The 25,824-nt window shown below is 44.8% G+C and overlaps 1 protein-coding gene across 1 annotated transcript in view; it reads left to right on the top strand.

The window, feature by feature from the left end:
• Positions 1–25,824, top strand: part of SLC9A2 (solute carrier family 9 member A2) — an 89,405-nt gene that overhangs the window by 31,757 nt on the left and 31,824 nt on the right. Inside the window, exons 3-5 of the mRNA XM_069583729.1 lie at positions 2,986–3,236; positions 21,645–21,862; positions 23,261–23,463. Of these exons, the coding sequence (XP_069439830.1) occupies positions 2,986–3,236; positions 21,645–21,862; positions 23,261–23,463 (672 nt within the window). The remainder of the gene's footprint in view (positions 1–2,985; positions 3,237–21,644; positions 21,863–23,260; positions 23,464–25,824) is intronic.

Below are 25,824 nucleotides of genomic sequence, written 5' to 3'. Positions count from 1 at the left end.
CCAGGAGAATCCCTTGGGGAAGTTCAGGGTGTTGTCAGTGAGTTGATCCTTAGGAACGGGCACCTGACTTCCTTTGGAGACGTCATTGGTGTCTGGATGGAGTGGGGTGGGGAGATGAGATAGAAAGAGGAGAAGTCACAAGTTCTTTGCACAAGAAATTTTTCATTCCTCAGAGGAAATGAGGTCAGCATTCAAGAGACAGCACCAACAACACAGGAAGCTTTGCCTCCAGATGCTGAATGGTTCGGGAGATCGCCTGTGTTGCAGGAGGGCAGAGGGAAGGACCATTTGCAAGGGCTGTTGGAGTCCAGAAAGGCCAGAGGGAACCAGCAGCTTCAGCTGAGCCATGGAAGACAGATACAGTTTCCCCTGGTTTGCAGGCTGAGCTGGGTTTCTGCCAAGAGAAGCCAGGGGCAGGGGTGCATAATTACGATGTGCTTTGTGGAGCAGTAATGAGACTCTGTCCTAGACTGCAAGCGTTATAATGCATTTTTAAATAATGCATCAAGTGGGGACTTCCCTGGTGGTCCAGTGGTTAAGATTCCACTTTTCCAGTGCAGGGGCATAAGTTCGATACCTGGTTAGGGAACTAAGATCCCACAGGCTGCCATGGTGCAGACAAAAAGAGAAAAGCATCAGGCATATTCAGCCTTCTTCCCAGAGTCAGGCAGCCAATGATTTTAAACTGGAGAGGGAGGAATGGAGCATGCTCAGTCGTGTCCGATTCTTTGCAACCTCATGGGCTGTAGCCCACCAGGCCCCTCTGTCCATGGGATTCTCCAAAAAACAATACTGGAGTGGGTTGCCTTCTCCAGCCAGTCTTCCTGACCCAGGGATCAAACTCAGGTCTGCAGCACTGCAGGCGGATTCTATACCATCTGAGCCACCAGAGAAACCCAAGAAATGGAACAGCAGTATTTAAAGGAAGTGAGTCTGTGGTGGCTCCAGGAAGCACTACACAAATGAGTGATGCGGGTTGCCTGTGCAGGCTGGCAGCAGGGCAGACAAAGCCACGGCACCTGGGAACAGACCCCAGAGCCTGAGTGGCCCGGGGTGGGGGGGCTGTCCATGCAGAGCTGGAGACTGGGAAGCCTGTCCCTCACCCCGGGCGGCAGGTGACCGTCACCTTCTGGCCTGGTTGTTTAGAAGCAATGGATAAATATAGCGCACCTCTGGTCCACTCTCAGGAAGCAATCATGGTGTATTGATGCGGATGAAATCTGATGTGTGTGGCAGGCTCTGGGTGACAGTAGGAAGCAGCATGACTTGCAGCCAGTTCCTTCCTGGAAAAGGATAGTCTTTCAGGATGTTTAAGTCCTTGGGTTTGTGAGGCGCTTATTTCTTCTCCTGTGTGCATGCTTGGCTGCTCAGTGATGTCTGACTCTTTGCAACACTATGGGCTGCAGCCCGCCAGGCTGCTCTGTCCATGGGATTTCCCAGGCAAGAGTACTGGGGCAGGTTGCCATTTCCTTCTCCAGGGAGTCTTCCCAGATCAGGCATAGAATCTGTGTTTCCTGCATTGGCAGGTGGATTCTTTACCACTAAGCCACCAGGGAAATCCCTATGATCGCATAGGAAAGAGGAAAAGTTCCCTGAAACCTGTAAAGTGTAGGCTATAAAGGACCTTAAATGAGGAGGAAAAGAGTGAAATGGCTATTTGCCGGGATACACCCTGATTAAAAGAGTCTCTGCCTCATTCTTGTGGTTAAAATTGAAGAACTGACCCAGAGGTGGGATACCTGGATTCTGGTATCGCCTCTGGTATTTCGCATGCCTGTGGATGAGTGGGTTTAATTCTGAGTTTCTCAGAAACCCAGGGAAGGTGTCACAGGGACTGTACCCTTAAGGTCTTTGCCCCCATGTCCCATCAGCTGACTTTCCTGGAGATTTTGGCTGCAGACATCACAATGAAAAGAAGCAAAGCACGTGCCCGTCTGCATGTCACTTGCTGGTTTCGTGGAAAAAAAAAAAAAAAGTTCAGGAGTGAGGCATTGTTTCCAGTGCTGGGTGCTCAGTGATCCTTAGAAACATGTTTGAAAACAGGTGTGAATGCCTGTTATTTTGGAATACTTAATTAAACTATGTAAAAGACTGTAGATTTTTCAGAAACTGAGCTCCACTGTAGTCTCATCACTTCGGAAGCACAGATATGTATGAAGTTACAGCAGACACACACGTGGTTGCTGCCTCTTTAAGAAAACCTGATCAGGTCTTATGTTTCATAAGAGGTATGTGTGTGGGCGGAGCAGGGAGGCAGGGACCAAGTGAGGACCTCAGTGACAGAGGGGGAGGATGTCTTCAGGGAAGAGATCACTATGGAAGGGCAGACCGACCCCACAAGGGGGCCTTGAAAGGTCACTAAATTCACAGCCGACATCCGCAAGCTTTCTCTGTGACACAGTCCTTGTCGGGCATTGGGAACGCAAGCAGGGTGTGTTGAAGGGTGACCAAGTCTTTTAAAATAATCTTTTAGGGTCTAAAAAATGATGTTTTAGGAGTAATTAATGTAAATAATTTTGAAGTCTCTTCTCTCTCACGTCTAGAAATAGATTTCCTGATGACATGCTTTCATCAACACTTTTTGTTTAAAGCTATTGAATGCCCGGGTTTCCCAGGTGGCTTGGTGGTAAAGAATCCACCTGCCAATGCAGGAAATTTGGGTTTGATCCCTGAGACAGGAATATTCCCTGGAGAAAGAAGTGGCAACCCACTCCTGTATGCTTGCCTGGAGAATTCATTCCATGGGCAGAGGAGCCTGGTGGGCTACAGTCTGTGGGGTCGCAGAGTGGGACATGACTTAGCAACTAAACACAACAATTAAATGTACTGTTAAAATGTGAGATAAAGAGATGCCCAGTTGCTCCCACTCACCGTCCACTTTGGAGCACAGAAGACAGGCCCTTATTAAGAGGCAGGTGTGTTTCTGGGGCTTCGTGGATGATGGGGAAGTTGGCAGGTCCTGACCTCCCTCTGCGTCTCCCACAGGTCCTGTACAACCTGTTCAAGTCTTTCTGCCAGATGAAGACCATTGAGACCGTTGACGTGTTTGCTGGCATCGCAAACTTCTTTGTCGTGGGGATCGGTGGGGTGCTGATCGGCATCTTCCTGGGCTTTATAGCGGCGTTTACCACGCGCTTCACACACAACATCCGCGTGATCGAGCCACTCTTCGTCTTCCTGTACAGCTATTTGTCCTACATCACGGCCGAGATGTTCCATCTCTCAGGCATCATGGCGTAAGTATTTGACTCATGGGCATGATGGCATTTCATGGAATCCATGTGCTCTAAGCTATGTTTTACACATTATGTAAAAAGAGTAGATGCTCTTGAATTCTTTCAAGAAAAAATTAAAAGTAGATTTTGCTTACTTTTTGCTTCAAAGAAATGAAAGTATGGGTCAACCAGATTCGTACTAAAGTGATCCAGTGCTGACATGGAACAATACTTTCAAGTGACCTTTTGGGTCTCATGAAATAAGAGGAGAAAGTGTTGGGGCAGATGGTGAGGCACCAAGAATTTTCTGAGTTTGATGACCATTTAGTGTTGCCCAGGTCAGCTTACTCCAACAAGGCTGTTTTTCAAGCTGAGTCTTGTTGGTAAGTCACTTCAGTCGTGTCCGACTCTGTGTGACCCCATAGACGGCAGCCCACCAGGCTCCCCGTCCCTGGGATTCTCCAGGCAAGAACCCTAGAGCTCTGCAATTGCTTCTGTATATTCATTTAAACAACATTAGTAGTAGAAAACCTTCACTCTGTGTGATATATTCGATTTGAGGTTATAGCTTTACATCATTCAAAGCAAAACTCAATGAATAAGGCATGCCATCATGGCCTTTGAGCTGAAAGAAGTTATAAAGCAAGAGTGGATAGTTAGTTATCCATCACCCACTAACTGATTCAGAAGGATGTTCTCAAAAAGCTCTACAAGTAGCTGAAGAATGGTTGCCTTTGGGTCCAATGTTAGCTTATTAGGAGGGTCACTTTGACAGAGTTTATTTGCTGGGTGTGGGTGTTTTGCAGCTTCCAAAAATAAGCCTATCATATTATGGCCATGACTTGTAGAGGGACAGTGAGAAATGCTTCGTAATAGAATGCCTTTAAAGGTTTTAATTTTGACGAATATTTTTTACAGCTTAATACACGCCAGCCTCTCTCCTGGGGTCTGCTATCCATGTTTAGGGTTTGTGTTGTAAACGTGGGTCTAGTTCTTCTTGGAGTTTTCTTTTGCAGTCTGATTTCGGTGATGCTTTGAATATGGACTGTTTATTTTCTGGCCATATCACCACTTTTGTAGCAGAAGCAGTGAGATTCGTCTCTCTCCACAATGACAGTGGAACCCACTGTAATGAAAGCCAGGCATCAGGAAGTTGTGTGATGTTCTGTATCCCAGGGAGCCTAAATAAAGCACCAAACTAATCCAGTCTGACCCAGTACTGAAAGGGGCAGCGTCTTCCGGGTGGCTATTCATATCATTTGTATGACCTCCAGTGTCCTCACTGTTCTTTGACTTGTGTCATTGAAAGTGTCTGATCAGCTGGTGACAAGGTCTCTGCAAAGATGACAGGGCTGGGACTTTGCATCTAGTTTCCCAGCAGTGTCCTTGCAATGGTTGGTGTAAGAACCTTTAATATATTTAACCTACATATATGAATAGAACCTGACCCTTGTTGTTGTTTAGTCACTCAGTCGTGTCTGACTCTATTCCAACTTCATGGACCATAACCCACCAGGCTCCCCTGTCCATGGGATTCTCCAGGCAAGAATACTGGAGTGGGGTGCCAGTTCCTTCTCCAGGGCATATTCCCAGCCCAGGGATCGAACCTGCGTCTCCTGCAATGGCAGGTGGATTGCTTACCACTGAGCTACCAGGGAAGCCCTCATTTTGACCCTGGGCATATGTAGAAGTTATGTAAAAGTTAAGTAATAACATATGTAAAAGTTCTAGAACATTCACAGAGCTATGTGGATATGCTTGTCAACTTTCCCGATGTTCAAGGCAGCAACTGGTATGGGAAGATCCTGAGTGTGAGGGGGGACAGGTGAAGTGCTAATAGGGGTAGAGTCCTGGTACATCTCTGCTTAGCCATGTCTGGGAGTCAGAGTCCACAGAACTCAGAAGGCTGGTGATGCCCCAGGCACCTGACCTTCTGCGAGGGTGGGATCAGTGCTGTACTTGCTCTGGGAACTAGGATCTTAGGGACAAATCAGGGCCACATCATGCTTCCCAAGTGTTCAGGAGAGTTTTAAATTCAGACACCAAGAGTTAGCTAGTTTCTTGTTTTCTAATTTTCTGATACCTTCCTGTTCATTCTATACTGGGATAAGTCGTGGAAATAGGGAAGGTGCATTCCTGTGTATGTCTGTGCATGTGTGTTTCAGAGTGCATTTCCACTGCTCTGGAGCTAAGGTTAATGCAAAGTTTCTAGTCTCTTAAACATGAACCTTCACATTGCCATAGCATGGGACCCTCAAGTACCATAGCTTTATCGCTGGGGATGGAGAAGGGACTCATAGCATTGATTTTAGAAATTCGTACCTTTGTTCATGTGTTTTGAACTTTATGTTCAGAAAACTGCTCAGAGATAATTCCCGTTGTCCCTCTTACCCAAGGACACTAACAGATGCCTAATGTAATTCCTCAAATCAGATCCACAGGGATGTGAACTGAGCTGGGACTCTCTTCCCCCTCGTGAACATCACCCTTTTCTGGTCCTCACCTTGCACCCTTGCATTGCTTTGGGATCCAGTCAGTGGGATGCTGAAAACCCACTGTCCCGAGGAGGGAATGCTTGGTTCCCATGGCAGCCAGTAGCCCACCAGTCAATTACTGACTTCTTCTTGCTATGCTCTGAGAATTTCAGAAAATGTTCAAGTCTTCCTTTCGATATGATGGAGGGTACCCAATATTCTCGTTTTGTTTTCATGGATTAATAATTCCTTAGTCTTTCTTCTTTAGAGGACATTTAAAATACTTTTGGGCTTCCCTGGTGGCTTAGAAGGTAAAGAATCTGTTTGCAGTGTGGGAGACCTGGGTTCTCTCCCTGGCTTGGGAAGATCCAGTATGGCAACCCCCTCCGGTATTCTTGGAGCCTGGCAGGTTACAGTCCATGGGCTCACAGAGTCAGACACGACTGAGCGACTAAGCATAAGCACACACACAAAATATTTTTGATCTGTCGTTTCAGTGATTTTAGCAGCATTATTGCAAAGAAAGTAGGAAATGTTAATGACCAGTTCCGTCTTATGAATATTCATTGAATATCCTGAATATTCATTGGAAGGACCGATGCTGGAGCTGAAATGGCCACCTGATGAGAAGAGTTGACTCACTGAAAAAGACCCTGATGCTAGGAAAGACTGAGGGCAGGAGGAGAAGGGGACGACAGAGGATGAGATAGTTGGGTGGCATCACTGACTCAATGGACATGGTTTTGAACAAACTCCAGGAGACAGTGAAGGGCAGGGAAGCCTGGTGGGCTGCAGTCCATGAGGTTGCAAAGGGTCAGACATGACTTGCAACAGCAACAAATCTTTTGAATGAGCAAACTGAGGCCCTGGTGGGCAAAATCCTTGGCTGTAGGGTGAGGCCTGAACCCTGCATCTCCAGGTATCAGGCCCACCCAGAATATGTCCAGTAAAATAAAAATAAAAAATGAGCACCTTTCCATGACATTTGTTTGTTTTTGTCTGTGCTGGGTTTTCATTGTGGTGGGAGCTTAGTTGCCCATGGCACATGGGATCTTAGTTCCCCAACCAGGGATCAAACCTACATCTCCTGCATTGGAAGGCAGATTCTTAACCACTAGCCCACCAGGGAAGTCCTCTCTGTGACATTTTAAAATGAGACTCTAATAAGAATTTCCAGAGTGATAGGCTCAGGGATGAAGTCAAGTATTGGGCTAATGTCCCTGGACTGTGGCAGTCACCACTGAGGTGTGAAGGTCATGTTCCCTTTCCTTCCTGTTTTCCTTTGTACGAGGTGGTGATTATCATCTACTGAAAACTTGGAGAACAATAAGAAGCCGTGCTTTTGCTTGCCATGTTGCAGCTTCTCTCCTGGTTCCTCCTGGTGATGCTTTGCCCACCAGTTGTAAGCAGTTGGAAGACCATCTCTTCAGGATGCAATTATCTGGGGCTTCTCTGATGGCTCAGGGTAATGAATCTGCCTGCCAGTGCAGGAGACACAGGTTCCATCCCTGGTCTGGGAAGATCCCGCATGACATGAAGCAGCTAAGCCCGTGCACCGCAACTGCTGAGTCTGTGCTCTAGAGCCCGGGAGCTGCAACTACTGAAGACCGTGTGTGCCTGGAGCTCATGCTCCACAATGAAAGAAGCCATCACAAGGAGAAGCCTGCGCATGGCGACTGGAGACTCAGTGCAGTCAGAAAAAAATAATAAATAGATAGAGATGCAAGGCAGAATCTCATTAAGTCAAGATGAACAACAGAACACGTGCTCTACAGAATATCAACGATTATAAAGATCCAAAATGTAACCAGCAACGCTACTAACCGTTTCTAAGGCAGGTACCAGCCCTGGCCTCTGGTATACAGGCTTCTCTTGAAGTTTCCCAAAATACCTCACCCCTACAGCCACTGCCCCAAAGAGCAGTCCCAGGGAAGGCCCTGGTGCGCGTGACATGGGCTGTGTCGTAAGAATGAGTAGGAACCCAGTTTTAACTTGAAAAGAAAATTCTGTAGACTTTGATGTTGGAGTGTTCATGAGCATGCTTTTGGAAGAGCCTCGGGGTCGAAAGGCTGCAATTGCTCCAGATGAGGTGCCTCTTTTTCCAAGATCGGCACGGGATTCCTCTGATGGGGAAGGTGAGGAGGAAGATGAAGTATTAAGAGGCTTAGAGCAAGCCTTGTTTGTTTTATTGAGTGAATCCCTGCCACACCATGCAGGCATCCTCAGAGACAGAGCATCCTATTTACATCAACACATTGAATCGAAGAACCCATTGAATCGTGAAGAACCCATTGAATCTCAAAGAACAACCCACTGAATCACAAAGAACAGTTGAGGGAAGGAGAGGGGCCATAACACCGGCTTCCATCCGTGGCTCTGGGTCTCTCACTCTGTCCACTGTCTCTTTGTACCTTATGTTGTCTTGGCAAATAAAAGCTTTATTTTTGGTGATGTTTTTGGTACCTTCAGTTATATCTTAGCCTGATCCAAACAGACCTTGTTAAAATCTTAGGTATTTTTTTGATATTGAGCTTCATGAGCTGTTTGTATATTTTGGAGATTGACCCTTTGTCCGTTGCTTCATTTGCAAACATTTTCTCCCATTCTGAGGGGTTTTTGTCTCATTTATGGTTTTCTTTGCTATGTGAAAACTTTTAAGTTTGATTAGGTCCAATTTGTTTATTTTTGTTTGTATTTCCATTAGGAAGTGGGTCAGAAAAAGATCTTGCAGTGATCCATGTCGGAGAGTGTTCTTCCTATGTGTTTCCTCTAAGAATTTTATAGTATCCAGTCTTACATTTAGATCTTTAATCCATTTTGAGTTTATTTTTGTGTATAGTATAAGGGAGTGTTCTAATTTCATTCTTTTACATGTAACTGTTCAGTTTTCCCAGCACCACTTATTGAAGAGGCTATCTGTTCCCCTCTATATTCTTGTCCCTTTGACATAGATTAGATGACTATACTCCAATTAAAAAAGGAATACATATATAAGTATGTAACTGAGTCAGTTTGCTATACACCTGAAACATTGTAAATCAACTTCAATTAAAAATATAAATTAAAAATTAAAAAAAAACTTCTATTACCACCTCTATCACTGAATGGAGTGGAGGAGTGGGGGAGGGGAGGAAGACAGTAGAATGAGGTAGGAAATTAGTTAAATAATAAAGAAACAAATCATATCTCCCCTAATTTTCTGGCCCTGTTCAAGAAAAAAAGTGAAAAAGAAACAAAACTGCATTATTATTTTTTTAATGGTGACTCGCCTACCTTCTGTTTTATTTTGTATAATTTTCCTCACCTACATAGCAAAACTAGAAAATGCAGGGAGGAATTTGAAATTATAACCCGTTTTTTTTCTAACTTTACTGACATGTGATGGGCACACGTCACTGTATAAATTTAAGGTATAAAATGTGATGATTAGATAATAGGTGTGTATTGGAGAATGATCACCACCATGAAGTTAACTGGCATATTCATCGCTTCATATAGTTACCCATCCTTGTATGTGTGCAGTGAGAACTTTCAAGTGCACAATACAGCGTTATTAACTGCCCAAATGTACCATCCTATGCAGGATTGTCCAGTCACCATATGGTCCCTTAGATCCTAGAAGTTATCCTGTAATTGGAAATTTGCAGCCTGTGATCAATTTTCACCTTTCCCCCTTACACCCCCTCCAAACCCCTGGCAACCATCAATTGACACTCCGTTTCTGTGACTTTGCTTTTTTTTTTTTTTTAAGATTCGAGATGTGAGTGAAATAATTTACTATTTGCCTAAAGTATGTAAATTCACCCAAAATACTGTTTTTTTATTTTTTAAAAATGGCAAAAGGAGAAGTTAGGTAGTTAGATAGCATTGCCGATTCAGTGGCCATGAACTTGATCAAACACTTGGAGACAGGGGGACTGAGGAGCCTGGGGTGATACATGGGGTTGCAAAGAGTCGGACACGACTTAGCGACTGAGCAGCAGCAGAAACAGCAAAGTGTAAGTGATTTGGGAAATTATTTTCACTTGTTTTGATGGTTTAAACTTTTAATGAACTCATTCCAGCTGGTGAGTTCCAGTGTTTGCTTGGCTTTTTTTGAAGGAGGAATAAAACTGGTGGGCTGTCACTGTTTTTTCCCTTGGGTATTGTCCAGTACTGTGGTCATCAGCCAAATGTGGCTTTTGAGCACTTAAAATGTGGTCATTCTAACTTGAGGTGGGCTCTAAGTGTAAAATACACACCAGATTTTTCAGATTTAGTTGAAAGAGACTATAGAGTATCTCATTAATGCTTTTTATATTGCTTGTTTGCATGTTGAAATGAAAATGTGTTATATCTGTTGGATTAAATAAATACATTATGAAAGTTGCCTTCACTGGTTTATTTTTATGTTTTTAACCATGACCACTAGGAAATCGAAGATTACTTATGGAGCTTGTATGCCATCTCTGTTAGCTTTGTTCCATAGGATCCACTTAGTTTTTTGTTTTTTTTTTTTAATTTGCATTTAGAGATTTTATTACATATTTGTTTTTAAATGTATTTATTTATTTTAAATGGAAGATAATTACTTTACAATACTGTGATGGTTTTGGCCATGCATCAATATGAGTTAGCCATAGGCATATATGGGCTTCCCTGGTGGCTCAGCTGGTAAAAAATCTGCCTGCTATGTGGGAGACCTGGGTTCGATCCCTGGGTTGGGAAGATCCCCTGGAGAAGGGAACGGCTACCTCCTCTAGTATTCTGACCTAGAGAACTCCATAGACCATATAGTCCATTGGGTCACAAAGAGTCAGACACAACTAAGTGACTTTGACATAGGCATCCGTGTGTCCCCTCCATCTGCAGCAAAGACACAGAGGTAAAGGACAGACTTTTGAATTCAGTGGGAGAAGGAGAGGGTGGGATGATTTGAGAGAATGGCACTGGGACATATATATTACCAGCGTTAGTTTTACTACTTGGATATTTAAAGCTTTGTTGAAATGTGTTTTCTTCCCTTTGATAAAGTAAAAGAAAAAAAATGAGGGTGTGAAAAAAATGGGAGAAATAGAGCTGATGTGCAGTTTCTCCATCAATGGGAACAGTGTGGTTTATAAAGAACCTTTCTTTCAGAACAGGAAGATCAGAAAGGAAGGGGAAGATCACTGAAGGGAGAGTGGGGAAGGGGGACCTTCTGAGGCAGCTTGAGATTATTAAGAAGTCAAGTTTAAGCCACCATAAAAAATGAAAACTGTTGCCCCAAACCTGCATTTGGGGGCTTTGCTATGCTGTTGTTCAGTGGCTTAGTTATGTCCGACTCTTTGAGACCTCATGGACTACAGCACACCAGGCTCCCCCGTCCTTCGCTACTACAGAAGAGAATGGCAAACCACCCCAGCATTCATGCCTCAAGAACCCCGTGAACAGTGTGAGGAGGGGTTTTGATATAAACACCTTCAACATCTGGCTCAGTGGTGGGATTCTCTCTGAGGAAAAGGCATCACTCCTACAGGAATGGGCTTCCCCAGGTAGCCCAGTGGTAAGGAATATACCTGCTAATGCAGGAGACATAATGAGACCCAGGTTTGATCCCTGGGTTGAGAAGATCCCCTGGAGGAGGATAAGGGAACCTACTCCAGTATTCTTGCCTGGAAAATTCCATGGGCAGAAGAGCCCGGGGGGCTACAGTCTTGCAAAAGAGTCAGACACAACTGAGCACTCACACGCATACACACACACACACACACACATACACACACAGAGTACAGGGATGAACAAAATCCTTTAAAACAGATTCCCTATGTTTGGAGATTTCATATTTTTTATGAACTAAAATTGCAAACTTATCCGATATGTAATATTCAGAATAACACATTTTCTCACTCCATTTTCTTAGCGGTAAAACAACCCTTCAAACACTGTTTTAATCTCTGTTTTTGTCTATACTTGTTCTGCAGACTAAGATCAATACAACTATATATTTTGGTCTGTATGGGAAATGCAATTTACTTATGCAGTCCGTGAAATTTCAATTACATAAGTCCTATGTGGTTCCATTACACAGTTTGTAATTAGGTGTTTTAAGGTATGTTAAGAATGCAAGAAATAGTATATGGGGTATTTCATAGTAGTAGTTAAAAAACAGAGAACAAAAATTTAAAATAGCTGCAGTAATAAATGCTACCAGAGAGCATTTTCTTTTGTGAACAATATTTTACAGAGTTCTATTTAAGTCCAAATGAATAAAGTGATATAATTTGGGGTCTTTCTCATCCAAGGTTTGTGGTGGCTTCTGAAGTGGGTCATTTTCAAGGAGCCTTATTCCAGGTAGACTCAAAAAAGATTTGATTTTGGTGGAGGCAAAAACAAAACAAAAAAAACAAAGTAAAATAAAGTACCCATTGTTGGGATGATCAGGGATAGATTTTTAAAGCTACTCAGTCTCTCCCCATCTCCTAAAATGTTTTTGGAATCTTGTGTTTATCAGTTGTGCTGAAGGAAAAATAATTTTAGTTTATATGAAACACAAACAGAAAAGTTAAATTTCTGAGGAAGAATTGGTACCATGTTATAGTCAATCCAATAAATGCTGTATTTAAGCAGCTTGTGAAAACCCATTCATTACCTTCTCAGAATGACATTTACCTGAAAGACCAACTGGGGGTAATTTTTTGGTTATTCTTTAGGACCAGTCCGCCACTGCTCTTCTCAGTGAGTGCAGCTAATCGAGAGAGTTTTAGGCTGGGTTGAGAATTCTTAGGCAAATATCTAGTATTTTCCTGGTAAATATAAGTTTCATGAAACTGTAACAGTTTGTTGAATTAAGAGCGGATTCCCTGAGATCTATTTGAAGAATGGATATTTTCGCATAGTGAAAGGAAAGTTTGGCATAGTGAAAGAGTGTGGAGGACAGAGGAGCCTGGCGTGCTGCAGTCCACAGTGTCGCAAACAGTCGGACATGACTAAATGGCTAAACAGTTTTCACATAACTGGATAATACTGATTGTGCCATCCCTTTGCTTTTCCAACTGTTTCTTGTCTTGTCTTTATCTGAAAATGATTATATTGCTTCAGGTCTATGCTTCATGGAAATTGTAGAGAATAACTCGATTCGTTGATCAAGTCATCACTGGCTTGCTCTTGGTCTAGAGCTTAACAATTTTTTTTTTTCAGCCGTGCTGAGTCTCCTTGCACGGGCTTTCTCTGGTTGCGGTCGGGGACGCCTCTCTAGCTGTGGTGCGCAAGCTTCTCATTGCGGCGGCTTCTCTTGTTGCAGAGCACAGGCCCTAGGGCGCGCAGGCGGCAGGATCTGTGGTTCCCGGGCTCTAGAGCACGTGCTCAGTAGTTGCGGTGCAGGGGCTTAGTTGCCCCGAGGCATTTGGGAACTTCCGCGATCAGAGATCAAACCCACATCTGCTGCATTGGCAGGTGAATTCTTTACTACTGAGCCACCAGGGAAACCCTAGATTTAAACCCTACAATTTAAAGTTGCATTTTCCTCTTTCAAACTCTCGAGTCTGAGACTTGCTATAAATCTATGTAGGCCAAGGGGCAAAACAAGGTTATAATCAGAAATGTAAATATGATATAATCGCTGAGAAATAATTCCCATTTCTGTTTTCAGAAAACTCACAGTGAAACGCAGTGTACAGGGACCACTCACTCCACGCTTTTGAGTATGGCAGCTTTGAACACATGATTAAAGTCACATTTTCATTCCTTTCATGAGAGTGTTAGACCAGGGAATTCAGCTATGGATGCGGATCCAAATTCCAAAACCAGTTGCTGTTTACTTGCTAAGTCATGTCTGACTCTTGGAAAGCCCACGGACCTCTGCCTACCAGGCTCCTCTATTCATGGGATTTCCCAGGCAATAATCCTGGAGTGGGTTGCCATTTTCTCCTCCAGGGATCTTCCCGACCCAGGGATCAAGCCTGTGTCTCCTGCATTGGCAGGCAGATTCTTTACTGCTGAGCCACCAAAGGAGCTCTGTAAGCAGGGGCCCAGCTGAAACAATAGAGGGAGGCTCTGGGTTAGTGAAGTGAAAGTCTTAGTTGCTAAGTCTTGTCTGACTCTTTGCGACCCTATGGACTGTAGCCCACCAGGCTCCTCTGTCCATGGAATTCTCCAGGCAAGGATACTGGAGTGGGTTGTCATTCCCTGCTCCAGGGATCGTCCCTGACCCAGGGATCCAACCTGGGTCTCTTGCACAGGCAGACAGATTTTTTACCTTTTGAGCCACCAGGCAAACTCAAAATCAAACCAGATTCCACCATAAAGGGGGAATGTATTGGCTCATATAAATAAATTCTTGTAGGTCTGGCCTTAGTGTGATGGTAACAGGGACTCCAGGTCACCTGGCCACCTGGACAGTCTTTCTCTTTCAGTTTTGTCTTTCTCCATGTGATGACTACCTTCTCATCAAAGGTCACAGACACACTGGGCTTTCTGTCTCTAGAACCTCGTCCCTATTAACAGAGATCTACCCTGCCAGCCCCAGGCAGAGGACATTTTGAAAGAAGGACTGTGATTGGCCCAGGGATTTGGAGAACTGTGATTGGATCAGCCTATGTCTCATGACCAGCTGACGGTATGAGCAATAGAGTCTGTGAGCAGAAGAAAGCAGAAAGAGTAAACTCACTGGGAGAGATGGCCATCTCCACCTGTGTCGATCATACATCATTAAGGGAAGCTCGATCCTTGAATATCAAACATATAAATAATACATTGGGGGTGGAGCTGGTGATGCCGAGTTGGTCTCAGTGATGAAGAGAAGGGCATTCTGGGGAGAGACAGAAGGCCTCCAGGTGAAGCGACCACCTACACATAACTGAGTCTAGGGTGATAAGAGAGGTACAGGCCTACTTTTCTTTTAGTTTCTGCTGTACAGTGAAGTGACTCAGTTATACATATATACATATTTCAGTTATAAATATGTATATATATTTCTTTTCAGATTCTTTTCCATTATGGTTTATTTCAGGATATTGAATATAGTTCCCTGTGCTATACAGCCGGACCTTGTTATTTATCCATCCTACATATGATAGTTTGCATCTGGTAATCCCAAACTCTTTGTATGATCATCTCTAGATCCATCCATATTTCTGCAGATGGCATTAGTTCATTCTTTTTTGTGGCTGAGCAGTATTCCATTATATATATGGACAACAGCTTATTTATCCATTCATCTGTTGATGGACACTTAGGTTGCTTCCATATCTAAGCTATTTAGTAGTCCAGCTTAATCATATACAATAGGACCTGGCTGTTAATCCATCCTATATATAAAAGCTAGCATCTGCTAATACCAAACTCCCACTCTGTTCTTTTCTCACCCCCAGAAGATGCCTAGTCTTGGCCTGTGTTCTGTAGACACTCAGGAGCCTTTGGAAACTGTAAGCAGGGAGGTGACTTGCTCTGTTTTTGCTCTCTAGTGAATCCATGATTGGAGAGCTTCTAAACCCTTTTACACCATCCCTCAGGACACTGATAATGTTTGAATAGTCCTCTGTGTAAAATGAAATCTGTGGTTTTTCCAGTAGTCATGTATAGATGTGAGAGATGGACCATAAAGAAGGCTGAGTGCTGAAGAAGAACTGATGTTTTCAAATTGTGGTGCTGGAGAAACTTCTTGAGAGTCTCCTGGATTGCAAGGAGATCAAACCAATCAATCCTAAAGGAAATCAAACCTGAATATTTATTGGAAGGACTGATGCTGAAGCTGAAGCTCCAATACATTGGCCACTTGATGTGAAGAGCCAACTCACTGGAAAAGACCCTTATGCTGGGAAAGACTGAGGGCAGGAGGAGAAGGGGGGTGCAGAGGGTAAGAGCATCACTGACTCAATGGACATGAATTTGAGCAAACTCCAGGAGATAGTGAAGGACAGGGGAGCCTGGCAACTGAACAACAATAACTGTGGTGGAAACTAGAAGGCAGGGCCTCAGGCTTGCTAGATGCCTAGGGATGAGGAGTCTGTCCAGGCAGGAGCGTGGGAATATGTGTCCAGCAGCAGAGCGAAGGTGCCTGCATACTAGTCTAGGCAAGAGAAGGTGGGAATGTATACGCGGATGCAAATAATGAATATTGTGAGAAGGGAAGGGAAAACAGATGGCAAAGCGTAATTAAATCCACAGCAGTCCGCACATCGCATGTTAGCACTTGTTTTCACTCTCCAATAGATCTTTAAATAACAGGATTCAAGTGTCAGCTCTTTTTCTCTTTCATTCTTCCTCAACTGGACCTTCTTCCTGGGCTCCCTTGGTTTCCTCAAACTTCAATGTATTTTGAAATCACCTGAGAAAGTTGCTGTGGATACAGAAGCCCAGGGCCCCACCAGAGATTCTGAGTCCATAGGTCTCAGGTGGGGGTCTTGGCATTTGGGTTTTTCCAAGGACTACTCAGAATCATGTGATCTACAAACTACACTTTTAGAAATACTTCTTGGCTACTAGTGTGACGAGCAGGAAGACTCCCAGAAGGTGGCAGCCTCCGATGAGGGTCTCGGTTAAATCCTGGGAACACTCTGCCTGTTCACTGGATAGCAGCTGATTCTCATACCTGTCTGCAACCCTCTCCCAATGTCCACCAGGCGTTCTCCAGCTCGAAAACTGTAATTCCATCATTGTGATCTTAGTCCAGTCTTCCTGTCCCTCATGCCTTCATCACCAGTCCTCAACTAGAGTCAGTGGACACCATGGGTCCCTTGATGCCTTGTATTTCATATCATACTTTTGACAATGAGCTGTGGCCTCTTATGTGTTTTTGCTCAAAGCCATGATTGCTTTGTGTGTGTTAAGTCGCTGCAATCATCTCTGACTCTTTGCGAGCCTGTGGACTGTGGCCCACCAGGCGCCTCTGTCCGTGGGATTCTCCAGGCAAGAATACTGGAGCAGGTTGCCATTTCCTCCTCCAGAAGATCTTCTTGACCCAGGGACCAAACTTTAGGAGCCAGAAAATGAGCTATAAATAATAGGTGAATTAAACACATCCAAAGGAGAAAAATACAAAAGATGTGGAAAATCCATGAAATGGACAAGACTTCATGAATAACCCAGCGTCTAAATTTGTTGGAATTTATTTCATTTTGAAATTTTAAGAAAGGCTGTTCAGTTTTTGTGGTTGGATATTTCTTTGCAAAACATTTTTTTTTTCATTTTCTCATGTGTCAAACTCACTCTCTCTGGGTTGCCAGGTTTACTGGAAGAGGCGATCCGTTATATAGCAATCCGTGCCCTGGAATAATTAATTTACCTCACATGAGTGAGTACTTTATTCTGAGAACATGCAGTGTACCCTGAGTCACCGCAGACCTGGCTTTAATCAGTGCAGAGAAAGCTTGTTAATTGTCCTTCGCCTTTGCTAATGCTCGGCTCTGATTAGTGGAGCAGGCTTTTATGTTTGATGAAGACTTTATGGAGAATATGCAACTATTGTTTGGGCTGTCTTTTCCTGCAACTGAATCCATACATTTTAAGATCACACACAGGCATGGCATGGACACCAAAGACTTTCTATCAGTACAATTCTAATTCTAAACAGTTCAGCTCTAAATAGGTCTCCCAATGTTGCAATTGAAATTAGAGAATTGATCACTCTTGAAAAACATAAAAGCGCTTGTATTCATAAAGTGAATGAACTGAGTCATGGCTACATGGTATGTAGGTAAACACAGACAAGGTGTGTTTGTGTTTTTTCTTCACAACTAGAAGTCTGCCTTCTCCACCCACCCTCTGTATGGAGGCCTTTCTCTTTGGTTCTACAGTTGCCAACTGCCTAGTGAAGGATTCTGGGTCTCCATTAAGCTAGACTCAGCCAGCAGCTAGGTGGCTCAGAGGAAAGAATCCACCTGCAAGGCAGAAGATCTGGGTTGATCCCTGGGTCGGGGAGATCCCCTGGAGAAGGAAATGGCAATCCAGTCCAATATTCCTGCCTGGGAAATCCCATGGACAGAGGAGCCTACCGGGGTACAGTCCTTGGGGTCGTAAAGAGTTGGACACGCCTGAGTGGCTTACACTTTCACTTTCAGCCAGCAGCAGGAGAACATACACGTGGTACCACTGCGTGCAGGAAGCCTCAGTGGAGGAAGAGGGCCAACCCCGGCTTGGAGAGCCTGCATGCTGGTGGAAAGGAAGCGAACGTTCTTTCACTGACCAACCAGGGTGGAGGCGTGGAGTACAGTAAGGAAAAAAGTGTTGGTTGGAGTTTTCTGCTCAGAAAACAGTCCAATGACAGATTATCAGAATAGAAAGTCTGTTTCCCCCTGAAGACTGCTGAGACAGTATTAGCTGCCTGAAATTTTTCTATACTGCATTGGGACAGTGATGAAGAAAAGAAATCTCAACTGCTGGTGAATCTAAAACCCACTAATTATCATGCTTTAGCTCCTCCATCTCTAAATTGGCGATAATATGTTAAACCCTAATATGGGTTTAACAAAGCGGAGGGCACTGATGAATTCTGTATGTACCCTCCCTCTACGTAGTCCCGTGGAATAGAACCTAAGACTTGTTCAAAGGTGGACCTGTTTGGGGAGATTATATGGACCAAGTGCTGCAGTGGATTTTGAAAACCAACAACCATTGTGGGAAAGCAGGTGACTGTAGTCTCTAGGTTGTGCCCTCCAGATCTGTCCTGCATGTGTACTTATGGCTTCTTTCTGAAATACAGATCTGTCAATGATACTCCACCATTCCCGTGAATAAGGCATCCTTGGATCCATGTTGTCATCGACTGAGAATACATTAGCGAGGTGCCAGGCACCGTGATAAGCATTGATGGCACTCTTTCCCCCATGAAGCTTCCAGTTGGGTTGTGGAGATAAACTTTAATTATATTGTTGAAGATGTAATCTCGTATTTTCCCCTCCAGCCTATAGAATAGGCTCCTAAGCATCACATATTCAATATAAGAGTGTCACGTGTCATTGTTGTTCAGTCGCTGCCGTGTCTGACTCTGCGACCCCATGGACTGCAGTACACTTGGCTTCCCTGTTCTTCACCGTCTCCCAGAGTTGGCTCAAACTCATGTCCATTGAATAAGTGGTGCTATCAAAACATCTCACCCTCTGTTGCCCCCTTCTCCTCCTGCCTTCAATCTTGCCCAGCATCGGGGTCTTTACCAATGATTTGGCTCTTTGCATCAGGTGGCTAAAGAATTGGCGCTTCAGCTTCAGTATCAGTCCTTCCAATGAGTACTCAGGGTTGATTTCCTTTACAATTGACTGCTTTGAGCTCCTTGCTGTCCAAGGGACTCTCAAGAGTTTACTCCAGCACCACAGTTCAAAAGCATCAATTCTTCTGTGCTCAGCCTTCATTATGGTCCAACTCTCACATCTGTATATGAGTACTGGAAAAACCATAGCTTTGACTGTAGGGATCTTTGTCAGCAGAATGGTGTCTCTGCTTTTTATTACACTGTCTAGGTATGTCATGTGTGTGCCTCCCTAATTGGAGGGAAACTAGTGCTGCAATCCATGGGGTTGCGGAGAGTCAGATACGACTGAGCAACCGAACAACAACAAAGCTCATTTGTAGTTTTGTGTACATAGGGTGTTATTGAAGGGGAGGTGGTTTGACTGGCTTAGAGTACCCTGTGGCAAAGAAAGATCCCTCTTTGCAGTGAAATACCTCCTGGCCTTTGTTTGAGAGGTCGTGTGCATTGACCTGTACGTGACAGGTAGAAAGTGGCCCTTGGAACACTCGTCCCCAGCCTGAACAGTGCAGCCAGGTTCGTAAAGATGCCCACGTTTCCCTGCCAACGGCGCCGTGGGCTCTGGGTCCCTGGTACCTGCCGAGGCTGTTTCTCACTCTGGAGGATCGCACCTGTGCTGGTCGGAGGCAGCGTTGAGTTACAGGGAGGTGTCTGGCAGACAGAAGCCTCACCCAGTGTCATGTTAAGGACACAAAGCAATGGAAAATGATCCTGTGAACATTCATGTAAAATTCATGTATTTTTTAAATTCCTACAGCAAAGCCGTAGTTTTCAATAATTTCTGAATAGAAATTTTTGTTAAATCGCTCCCTGAATGAACTAAAGATTACTTTTCACCTGTGTGGTTTATATTTTTCCCAGTGAATGAACATGAGCATGATCTCAGAGGGAAATAAATAACATGCTCATAAAACAACTTTCTTTAGCCTTTCAAAACTCACTTCTTGAATGATAGAGAAAAAATCCAAATCCAAGTGGGACTGAGGGAAATAGGGTTAGTGTGAGACAAGTAGGGGCTTCAATACTCCGTTGTTATTTAGTCGCTAAGGCGTGTCCTACTCTTTGCAACCTTGTGGACTGCAGTCTGCCATTCTCCTCTGTCTATGGGATTTCCCAGGCAGAACACTGGAGTGGGTTGCCATTCTGTTCTCCAGAGAATCTTTCTGGCCTAGAGATGGCAGGTTTTTTTTTTTGTTGTTGTTGTTGTTTTTTACTTTACAATACTGTATTGGTTTTGCCATACATTGACATGAATCTGCCACAGGTGTACATGAGTTCCCAACCCTGAACCCCCCTCCCACCACCCGGCAGGTGTGTTTTTTACTGCTGAGGCACTGGTGGGTTCTTCAATTCTGTAGCTGATAGTTTATTTTTAAAAATAAAAGTGATTGGATAGTTAGGTTGCTTCCACATCTTGGCTATTGTAAATAGTGCTGCAGTGAACACTCAGGTGTATCTTTTTGATTTGTGGTTTTCTCTCGACATATGCCTGGGAGTGGGATTGCTGGGTCATACGGCCACTCTATTGTTAGTTTTTTGAGGAACCTCCTTACTGTTGTCCGTAGTGGCTGCACTGATTTACGTTCCCAATGACAGGGTGGGAGTGTTCATTTTTGTCCACACCCTCTCCAGCATTTATTATTTGTAAATTTTTTGATGATATCCATTCTGATTGGTATGAGATGGTAACTTGATTCTGGTTTAGATTTGCATTTCTCTAGTAATTGAGCATCTTTTCATGTGCCTCTTGGCCATCTTTTATTTACTCCAATAAAAAACTTTAAAAAATTCTATACAACTAACAAGGACCTACTGTGTAACATATGGAACTCTGCACAATATTATGTAACAACCTAAATGGGAAAAGAATTTGAAAAAGAATAAATACACGTATATGTATAACTGAATCACTTTGCTGTACACCTGAAACTCACACCACAATGTTAATCAACTATACTCCAATGCAAAATAGAAAGTTAAAAACATAGAGGTCAAGAGAAAGGAGCATAAAGAGCTCTGTGGGCCCAGAGTTTTGTAAATGTGGGGAAAACAAGCAAAACAGTTTCCTTCCTTTTGGGATTTTCAGAGCCTATGAATACATTTTGAATTTCCCAGAAGTGAGTATAGTAGATAAGCGCTGGGTTGGTCCAAAAGTTCTTTCAGATTATTTCCATGAGATGTTAATGAAAAAACTTGAACAAACTTTTGGGCTAACCCAGTAGAAATGAGAACCAGAAGTAGGGCATCAGAGTCACAATGAGTAAGTAGGTCCCGGAGATGCAGGATGAGGGACAGAAGATGACTGGTGAGCAGATAAATGGTGAGAGGCACTGAGGATGTGCAAAGAGAAGTCCAGTGTGACCACAGTTTCAAATTTAGGATTTTAGGCAATAGTGCAGCATTTGTGGCACTAGAGGAAAAAAGAAGATGGAACTGGCGTTAGAGGAAGATAATGGGTTTTGAATTTATTAGGAGCTTGTTTTATTTGTGATGCTGGCTGTCCTGGATGCTGTACTGATGTCCGCATCCAGAGACTAGACAGGTGGGCAGAGCCAAGCTGGAGCCTTGGATATTGATGAAGACTTCCAGAAACAGTAGGGTTTACAAGGATGCAAATTACAGACACTTACAGAAGTCAGTCAGTGATGCAGTGGTGGGCAGAAGGGTAGAGCCAGCCTCGTCAGCTACCTGCTGACTCCTATTCTGATTGGGACCATTTATCCTGTTTAAACAGAAGCTAATTTCTTCTTGCAGAATCACGGCCTGTGCGATGACCATGAATAAGTATGTGGAAGAGAACGTGTCTCAGAAATCCTACACGACCATCAAGTACTTCATGAAGATGCTGAGCAGCGTCAGCGAGACCCTGATCTTCATCTTCATGGGCGTGTCCACCGTGGGGAAGAACCACGAGTGGAACTGGGCCTTTGTCTGCTTCACCCTGGCCTTCTGCCTGATCTGGAGGGCGCTGGGTAATGAGCACACGTCTCCTCCATGGGCCTGGGAGTCTGGCACCGAAGGACTGGTCCTTCCTTCTTTCCCTCTGCTTGCGGTTGCTCTTGTTATGTCCCTTCATCTTAGGTTCTTGTCTTTCTTATCTCCTTCCTCCAGCTCCTTCTCTTCCTCCTTATTCTCCATGTCCATCTCCTCCTCCTTTCCCTGCACCCTGACATATTTTTTTTTTCTTCCTGGAGTATTTTGATGGCTTTTGCTTTAAGTGGAATTAACCTCTCTTGGTGTCTATGACTCCATGTTCTCACTCACTGTCTTGGAACAACACAGGGCCCAGAACCCAGTGATGTGAGCCAGGATGGTAGGAAAGGGCTTCTTCTGAAATACAGTAGATCCTCTGTGTATGAACTAATATGGTTCAAAGAGCATGGTCATACATCCAATTTGTCAGTAAGTCTGACAAAGTTAGCCTAGGTACCCAACTAACACAATCGGCTATATAGTACTGTCCTATAATAGGTTTATGATACTTTGCACACAAACAGTTCTAATAAAAAACTAACAAACACAAAAAATAAAGAAAATATTTTTAATCTTACTACCTTGAAAAGTACAGTAGTAACAGTACAGCAGCTGGCATCCAGGGGCTGGCATCGAGTGAACAGGCACAAAGAGTTACTTCCTGGAGGAGGGAGAGGAGGTGGGAGATGGTAGAGCTGAAAGACCGTCAGCAACAGGGGACGAAGGGCGAGCTGCAGCTTCACTCATGCCTGACACCGACTGCACGTGTTCTGGTTCCTTACTGTGTTCAATTCTATGCACCCTCTTGAAAAAATGATCCTGTAACTTCTAGGTGGTAGCTCTTTTTATCTCATCATAGACGACATCCTGGGCTTAAAATGAAGATACTATACTAACTGTACTCTACAGAGTTGTTGTTTAGTTGCTCAGTTGTGTCTGACTCTTTGCGACTGCATGGACTGTAGCCTGGCAGGCTCCTCTGTCCATGGGATTTCCCAGGCAAGAATACTGGAGTGGGGTGCCATTTCCTACTCCAAGGGATCTTCCCAGTCAGGGATTGAACCCACATCTCCTGCATTGGCAGGCAGATTTTTTTTTTTTTTAACCACTGAGCCACCTGGGAAGCCCAGCCTATAGAGTGCTGTACACTAAAGCACAAAACCACAGCCCCTTGTAGAGGATGCAGGCACTTGACAAGTCACAGTGTAAGCCAGACAAGTGAGCTCGTTTATGGTTAGACATGGGGACAAACGTTCACATCTTTGAAAGTTCGAAACCTGCAAGTTCCTGTGTTGGGGACTTAACTGTACTTTGCCCTGAAACAGAAAACTCATCTTCCTGTTCCCGTGTCCTGGCCTGACACATTCCGTTCCCTTCGGTTTTGTTTTCCTTCTCAGGTGTCTTCGTCCTGACTCAGGTTATTAACTGGTTCCGGACAATTCCCCTGACCTTCAAGGACCAGTTCATCATTGCCTATGGGGGGCTCCGGGGGGCCATCTGCTTCGCGCTGGTGTTTCTCCTGCCGTCCTCAGTGTTCCCCCGGAAGAAGTTGTTCATCACGGCAGCAATCGTGGTCATATTCTTCACCGTTTTCATCCTGGTGAGTAGAGCTCTGTCTCCCAGCAAAGTCCCTCCTTTTACCAGGAGGAAAGAAGGGTCACTTGGAGGGTCATCCTGAACTTCTCTCATAGGATGCCATGTTGCTGAGGTGTCTTGAGGCTTTGGTGGCTCAGTGGTAAAGAACTCACCTGCCAGTGCAGGAGGCATGCATTCGATCCTTGGATTGGAAACATCCCCTGGAGGAGGAAGTGGCAACCCACTCCTCCAGTATTCTTGCTTGGAGAATCCCATGGACAGAGGAGCCTGGGGGGCTATGAAGAAGAAATGAAAGTTGCTCAGTCCTGTCCAACTCTTTGTGCCCCCATGGATAGTCCATGGAATTCTCCAGGCCTGTCGTCTGTGGGAGTTGGGCATAACTTAGTGACTGAACAACAGCAACAACTTGAGGCTTTGGTCATCAGGACAGGAGAGAGACAGTATTTTACCAGGTCACTGGATTGTGCAGCAGCCTCAGAGAGTCCAGTTTGGTCACTTGGCCAGCACAGAAGAATGACTATTTAAGGAAACAGCTGTGTGAGCTGAGCTTCCTCCTGGAAACTTATTAACTGCTCTTGCTAATCCTCGGCATGTGTCTTCCTCGTTGACCTTGTAAAGGTGTGTGTTAACGCTAGCTGTGCTATGACCTTCCAGCAGCTCTGGGATGTAGGTTCACTGTAGAGCTGTGCGTGGAATGGAGGGAGGGGTGAGTGCAAGTTTAACATGGGGAGGGGCAGAGACTGTGGTAGGAAGGCACGGGCCTGAGTCAGGATCCTGACTTTGCAAGTTAACCAATCTCTTTAGGTTAATCATCTGAGCAACTTTCACTTTAGGCTTCCCTGGTGGCTCATCTGGTAAAGAATCCACCAATAATGCGGGAGACCTGGGTTCAATCGCTGGGTTGGGAAGATCCCCTGGAAAGGGAATGGCTGCTACCCATTCTGGCCTGGAGAATTCTATGGACAATATAGTCCATGGGGTCATAGAGAGTCAGACACAACTGAGAAACTTTTACTTTATGTTAATCATCCAGCTCTTAAGAGATTCTATTTTGTGGATATTCATGTAGAAAATCAGAGACGGAAATGGCAAGCCACTCTAGTATTCTTGCCCAGAGAATTCCATGCCCAGAGGAGTCTGGTAGGCTACAGTCCATGGGGTCGCAAAGAGTCAGACACCACTGAGTGACTAACACAGACACATTTAGAAAATATGCCTAGGGCTCCTGCTGTGTGCCAGACAGAGCTCTGGGCTTTTAGAATCCAAGAGTGAGCAAAATATCCAGAAATACCCCCAACCCTGTGGTGGTTCTATTCCAGTGAAAGTCAGTCTAGTAGGTGAGGCAATGAGAATCTATGAGAAGGTGAAAGAAGCTGGACTGTAAGAAACAGTAGGGTCTTCCCTGGTGGAGGTGGCTCAGTGGTAGAGTCTGTCTGTTAACGAAGGACACACAGGTTGGATCCCTGGTCCAGGAAGAGCCCACACGCCACAGAGCAGCGACGCCCATGCGCCATGACTATTAAGCCTGAGCCCCAGAGCCTGGGGGCCACAACTGCTGAGACCATGCGCCACAGCTGCTGAAGTCTGAATGCCCTGAAGCCTGTGCTCCGCGACAAGAGATGACCCTGCATTGAGAAGCCTGTGCACTCTAACTAGAGAGTAGCCCCCAGTCACCGCAACTAGAGAAGGCCCATGCAAGGAGCAAAGACCCAGTGCAGTCAAAAATAAATAATCATTAAAAAAATATAAAGGAAAGAAACAGTGGGGCTCAGGCCAGGGGAGGCGGAGCAGGGTTATAATTCTCGATTGAATAGTCATAGAAGGCAACAATGAAAAACGTGGCATTCGAATAAAGGTTTGCAGGAGGTAAAGGGATTAGCTAAGCTGAAGGACATTCCAGGCAAAGGGGGCTAAAGACGACAATCTGAAGGCAGTGTGGTCATGGACCACGTGGCTGGAGGGGAGTGCAATGTGGGACACAGGAGGCGAGGGAGGGTCTGGGGTCCTGGGTCATGTGGGGTCAGGTGGGCCGGGGTCAGGACATGGGCTCTGCTCCAGGTGAAATGGAAGCAGCATGGGACGTTTGGTGCTGCTGTGGGTGTGCTTTGCTTTTAAGAGCATCCCACTGGCTGCTGTGGGGAGGGACAGTGAAGATGAGCCGGTATGGTGGGGAAAGGGGCGGCAGGGGGGTGGGGGGCTGGGGGGGGGGATGGGCAGTGCAGCCAGTCAGCAGACAAAGCAGGAGGATGGCGGCCAGGCGGCGAAAGGGCTGGGGTACTGGTTCCACCTGACTTCTGAAGGTGGAACCTGCAGGACCCCCTGATGGGTTCAGTGTGGGGTGGCGGGAAAAGGAGCCATGAGGGAC

Source organism: Ovis canadensis, chromosome 3 (assembly GCF_042477335.2).
Source record: "Ovis canadensis isolate MfBH-ARS-UI-01 breed Bighorn chromosome 3, ARS-UI_OviCan_v2, whole genome shotgun sequence".
NCBI lineage: Eukaryota > Metazoa > Chordata > Mammalia > Artiodactyla > Bovidae > Ovis > Ovis canadensis.
This window is presented reverse-complemented; position numbering and strand designations above follow the sequence as displayed.